Source organism: Osmia bicornis, chromosome 10 (assembly GCF_907164935.1).
Source record: "Osmia bicornis bicornis chromosome 10, iOsmBic2.1, whole genome shotgun sequence".
NCBI lineage: Eukaryota > Metazoa > Arthropoda > Insecta > Hymenoptera > Megachilidae > Osmia > Osmia bicornis.
This window is the reverse complement of record NC_060225.1, coordinates 994,934-1,000,953: the sequence shown is the minus strand read 5'-3', so window position 1 is coordinate 1,000,953 and position 6,020 is coordinate 994,934. Positions and strand designations below refer to the sequence as shown.

The window sequence follows — 6,020 nt, the reverse complement described above, 5'->3', positions numbered from 1 at the left end:
CGAATTGGAACGAAACTTTTTGCATCTTGTAGAGTATGTCTCCCGATTGGTCTCGTTAAAGAAACATTTTGCATTTTTTCATTGTTATTGCAAAAGACAGGAAGTTTCGAATCTCAACATAGGATGATTTCAATGACCCTTTAATATGTTGTCAGGGGCATGATTCTGAACAACTTTTTTATTACGCATAATTAACGAAAAGCTTCAGTTTCCGAGATATTCGTGGAAAACTATTGTTACTACTACATTGAATTCTACGTATGCCTACGTGTCTCTGAAGGTGTGTGGGTCAGCATGCAGTCGCCAAATCTCTACTGTTTCTATACATATAGCGCGTCGACCGAAAATCGGTATGCATATACAGGGTGAGGAAAAAGTTCGGGACCGGTGAAATATCTCGAAAATAAAGTATTTTAGGAAAAAATATTTGATACATAAGTTGTAGGGTTTCAATAAATGCATCAAACGGTGGTACATATTTGACCTTGAGCGTAAGTATGGAGGAGCTATCAAGGTCAAGTTAAAAATTTTTAATGGAAACCCCAACTTTTTATTTAATATTCTTGTAGCTGACATCGAGAGCTTTTCAAAACACTTCCATGAGCTTCTTTCGGTTGAGTACTTTTCGAGATATGTGTCGATAAAGTTCAAGCACCGTCGGCAGTAGGAGTAGTCACGGTGTACCGCGTCGAGGTTGCACGGTCGGGTTGATAGCTCATTGTGTGTGTGCATGTGCACGTATTTGTTAATCATTATAGTAGATGTTCGAATTGCCTCCCTTTTACTGCTTGGCAACCTCCACGCGGTACACCTTGGCTACTGCTAATGCCGACGGTACTTGAACTTTATCGACTCATATCTCGAAAAGTACTCAATCGAAAGAAGCTCTCGATGTCAGCTACAAGAATATTAAATAAAAAGTGGGGGTTTCTTTTAAAAATTTTTTACTTGACCTTGATAGCTCCTCCATATTTACGCTCAAGGTCAAATACGTACCACCGTTTGATGCATCTATTGAAACCCTACAATTTATGTTTCAAATATTTTCTCCTAAAATGTCTTGTTTTCGAGATATTTCACCGGTCCCGAACTTTTTCCTCACCCTGTATAATAACTATTGTTATTGTAAAATCCTATTCCTTAGCATTACTCTGTAACGAATGCACTGATCGGGATGAAACTTTTTACGTCTGGATCTTTCCACGATGATTCCATTTGCAAAAATTTATGTAACTTCTTATTGTTAATAACTATTATTATTGCAAAAAATATATTCTGTAGGGTTACTCTGCAAGGAATGTACCGATCGCGATGAAAGCTTTTCAATTTAATAGGAGATATTTCCGCACTGAGCTCGCATCCAAAAATGTATGGAATTTATTATTGTTAATAACTATTGTTATAGCAAAAAGCCTATTTCTTGTTGTTACTCTGCAACGAATGAACCAATCGCGATGAAACCTTTTGTAACGGGCAATGTGTTTAACGTGGGCATTTTGGAAAATGACCAGGCATTATGTAGAATGCCCGTTCGAAAAGACATTGTGCAAAATGGCGTGCGTATGTTATTTCTAGTTAGGCGACGTTTGAAGAAGGCAGCGTACCTTGCGGTAGGTCAGAGCACCTGTACCGTAGACGATGCAGGTACCAGTTCTTCCGAAATGCTGCGACACTCGCCTGTTGCGAATGATTATTCTGCGATTGAAGAACCTTCCACTTCTTATGAGATGCTGCCACACTCGCCTGCTGCGAATGATTTTTCTACCGTAGAAGCGTATGAAGAAAACGTGGACGAAATTGAAGCGTATGAAGAAAACGTGGAAGAAAATGAATCTGATTTAGAAGATTACGCATTGATAGAAACAGCAGAACCACCGCAGTTAGAAGAAAAACCAGTTTCTAACGGGATAGATTTCGTCGATTTTCAACATGTTTTCAAGCAAATAAACAGCTTCGAAAAGTATCGGCTGTGGCGTCGAACACTTCCAAATAATTGGATGTTAACAAAATGGACTGAAAAAAAAGTATAAAGTAAAATGCCAAATGTGTAATCACGTTGAGTGCGTATCGTGCCTTCAGAACAGTGATAACACAATGGACATCAACCGCAACGCTGTTTCCGGTACAATGATGACAGGCGACGGATACAATCAACTAGAAAAAATACTTTTTGACATGAACGTGTCGTGCATGAGCAAGAGAATTTACGAAAAATGCCAAGATGAAATAATCGATGCGTTCGAATTGGCTGCGCAACGAGAAATAGAAGACGCAGGGAAATTAGAAAAAGAGCTAGCCATAGCTGCAACAAATACTCTGACCCGAACAGAAGAAGCAATGCAACCGCTCTTTCCTTGAGCTGAAAGCTTGTTATATGGATTAAATAATAATGCAGTGGAAAGTTTCAATAACATAATTGTGAAATTCATCGGTGGCAAAAGAATAAACTTTGGACGCAAGGGCTCGTATCAGGGTAGAGTCTCTGCTGCTGTTCTTCATTTCAATTCAAGAAAATCGTTCAGCCGATTGAGTACTGCTATGAACAAGGAACCGACAGCCATCGTACAAAATATGGAACAACGACGTAAGCATGCATCGCAAATGGCAGCGAAATATAAGGAAAAAGCCAAAGCATCTCGATACGAAAAGCAATCGTGCGACAAAAATTACGGCCCCACGGCAGAAAAACCAGATATGGAAGAAGCAGTATTCTCTTCTGAGTGTGAGAGGCACATGTTTACATTCCTTCAGTGGCAAACGATGCGACATAACATTGAAGCAGAAACTTGCGATCAGGCCAAGAGCGAAAAATGGATAGCCTACTGTAAAAAATTATTAACTGCATCACATTTCGGCAAGGTATGCCAATTGAGAAAGAATACACTAAGAGGAAATACGATAAAGAGTATAATGTATCCGCAAATTCAATATTTGCGTTCCCTTGAATACGGAAGAGAGAACGAGGCAAATGCCTTGGGACAATTGGAAACGGAACTGGGAATCCAAATCCTACCGTGTGGTTTATTCATCGATGCCGTTGTGCCTTATTTAGGTGCAACTCCTGACGGCCTCGTGGACGATGATACTATCGTCGAAGTGAAATGCCCTAAATCGGCGAAGGATTTATCGCCTGCTGAAGCAATAGAGCAACTTCCTGTAATGCGGCGTATTTTCCGGGATGCTGAAATGAATAAAATTCATCACTACTATTATCAAGTGCAAGGACAGTTGCACATAACAAATAAACAATGTGCTCTATTCTGTTTATGGACAAAGAAAGGAATAAAAATTACAAAAGTACAAAGAGACGACAGATTCTGGGCAACAGAAATGGAGCAAAAACTGAAAAGGTTTTATGAAGACTCTATGTTGCCAGAAATTATAGACAGTAGATTTAATCGGCAGCAACCTATTAGAGAGCCTGCATACATAAAATAGAGCAACAATACATGTAGCAGTACACAAGAAAGTACACGTGACGATGTACATAAAAATCAGAATTGCACCGAGGAGTGCACACAGTTCATATGATGAAGTGTATAATAAACGATTGCTATCTAAGGTCGCAATGCACCTGCGGGTGCACACAGCTCATATGATGAGCTGTTCTATAGTCTATTACGACTGCACCGTTGAGAACCCACAGCTCATATGATGAGCTGTTCTACAGTTTATTGAGACTACACTCGGCGGTGTACACACCACACATGATGAGGTGTATAATAATATCTTTAACGGGGGTGGTGGTGGATTTCTTGACACTCTCCTATTAATTTTTACTTTCAGCTACTTGTTTATTTTATCGGAAGGGAAAACAATTTATAATCTGGGAGGAAACGGGAACACACGTGTATAAAAAGGTAAGTACAATGCCTCTATTTTTATTACCTGTACGTGAATTCATTTATAATCATTATCATGTTGTATTTATTTATTTAGGAGGTCCGCTATATGTATTTATTTATTTAGCAGTAAAGGATTACAATCGAAGATCGTAATTGCACCTGCGAGTGCACACAGCGCATATGAAGAGCTGTCCAATAACGTTCAAAGGCATAAGTATACAAATGCACAAAAGTACAAATGTGGAGAGTGAAGAGGACCGTCTTTGACGGGGGTGGTGGTGGGTCTCTTCACACTCTCCTATTAATTTTTACTTTCAGCTACTTTTCCTTACTTTGCAAGGGAAGAGAACAATTCTTTCATATCAAATGGAAATGATATGTATGACAGCATAAGTATGACACTTATACTTTTAGGCACAAAAGTACAAATGTGGAGAGTGAAGAGGACCGTCTTTGATGGGGGTGGTGGTGGGTCTCTTCACACTCTCCTATTAATTTTTACTTTCCTAATCTCCTATCAATTTTTACTTGACTAATAGTGGATTCATCAGGAAGTGTAAGTAACAGTTTTTACATTCAAATAGTATAAAATCAAAAAGAAATTGTTATTAAACTTATTTATTTTTACAGATGAAACCAGGGTGTACAGCATGATAGTACAAGCGATCCGGAATCGTCTCAACCAAATTGAATACATAATGTTTGTTCAATAATTGCTTTCAATTATCTTATAAGTGTATAGAGTTCATGTTCTACTGTATTATTTTATTAATAAAAAAGGCTTGTACTTTACTGGGTAGTATTTTAATCCTTTTTTGTTAAAATATTAATTCGCTATTTATTTATTAATCTAACCATAACCTAACCGTTTAGTATTTTTATATAAAAAAAGATGTAACCTAAGAAACTTTATTTTTCTGGGATTTCCCATCATTTATTTTTCATTCTCAATTATAGTTCCTCACTCCAACGTAACATATTGTAGCATAAGCATATTTTAATTAATTAAAAGTATAATAAATTTGCACTATCAATCAAACTTTGCGTTTAAATTTTGTCAAGTACAATGCGACAGCTGACTATTTTTTTTACATTCAGAATAGAATACAGAATTAGAAAAAAGCGCCCTCTCGTTTTCATCGGCCACCCGTATGTGTATGGGTATTACCATTTTTGTGCAGAAAAATCTGCTGTAATACCGACCGGCCAAATCGGAGAGGTCACGTACCTCACTTTCGTTTCTTATTCTGCATAATGACGTTAGATGTCACACCGTCAAATGTCGAATTTCTCAATTATGTGTTTTCACGATTGCCCGATTCTTTCCAATGGCGCTTACATCGATTCGGAGGAGGCCTCGAAGGAGTCTGTGCCCTTAAGTCGCCGATTATTGTTTATTCAAAAGTTATTAACAAAGAAAGATTGATATATGCGCCGCAATTTTCCCGGAAATCTGAACATTTCTATGGATATATCGTTCGTTTCGATTATTTGTATCGGAAAGGCGAGGGAGGAGTGTAACCTCTCCACCTGCATCCCCACCCCAAAAATAATCTAACCTAACCTAACTTTCAATACGATTTTCTATTTCATATTTAAAATGATTGAAAATTAGGTTCGGTTAGGGTATTTTGAGGGTGGGGGTGCACGGGGAGGTGCTGCGCCAACAAAATAAACGTTATATCTATAGAAATGTTCAGATTTCCGGAAAAATGCGGCGCATATATCGATCTTTCTTTGTTAATAACTTTTGAATAAGCAATAATCGGCGGCTTAAACCTACCGAATGTTACTCAGGAGGGTGACCTTGATAACATATGTCAAAGTCAAGGTGATCGGGTGTGGGGGCTTTTTCCAAATTGCGACGCATACGTGTATATCGATCTTTTTTTCTTAATAACTTTTGACTAAACAATAATCGCCGGCTTAAACCTGTTGAATGTTACTTGTAACCGATCGATTAGGCTATCGATACGTCACATAGTGTAGGGGCCCGAGGGGCCAGCCGTACTATCATGTCATAGTACGAGTCGCGCAAGCGTAGGACTCCCCTTCGCGGCCGGGAGCACCGAGCGAGGTGCCTGCCGATCCGCAGAACGAGCACTTGTCGTCGAGGTTCCAATGCAAACAGACGTATATCGAGCTCAGATAGAATCAATAGAGAAATCTGCACTT

The 6,020-nt window shown here is 38.7% G+C and overlaps 1 protein-coding gene across 3 annotated transcripts; it reads left to right on the top strand.

Moving 5' to 3' along the window:
- The first annotated feature begins 2,538 nt into the window (after positions 1-2,538).
- LOC114881203 lies at positions 2,539-4,636 on the top strand. 3 transcript variants are annotated; one of them, XM_046287651.1, is made up of 3 exons: positions 2,539-3,715; positions 3,787-3,860; positions 3,940-4,636. In XM_046287651.1, the coding sequence occupies exon 1, from the start codon at positions 2,539-2,541 to the stop codon at positions 3,436-3,438; it is 900 nt and encodes a 299-aa protein (XP_046143607.1). In that variant the 3' UTR covers positions 3,439-3,715; positions 3,787-3,860; positions 3,940-4,636. The 3 variants fall into 3 exon arrangements, with proteins under 3 accessions (XP_046143607.1, XP_046143606.1, XP_046143605.1); XM_046287650.1 differs by having other exon boundaries at positions 3,787-4,636; XM_046287649.1 differs by having other exon boundaries at positions 2,539-3,860.
- Positions 4,637-6,020: the final 1,384 nt, after the last annotated feature.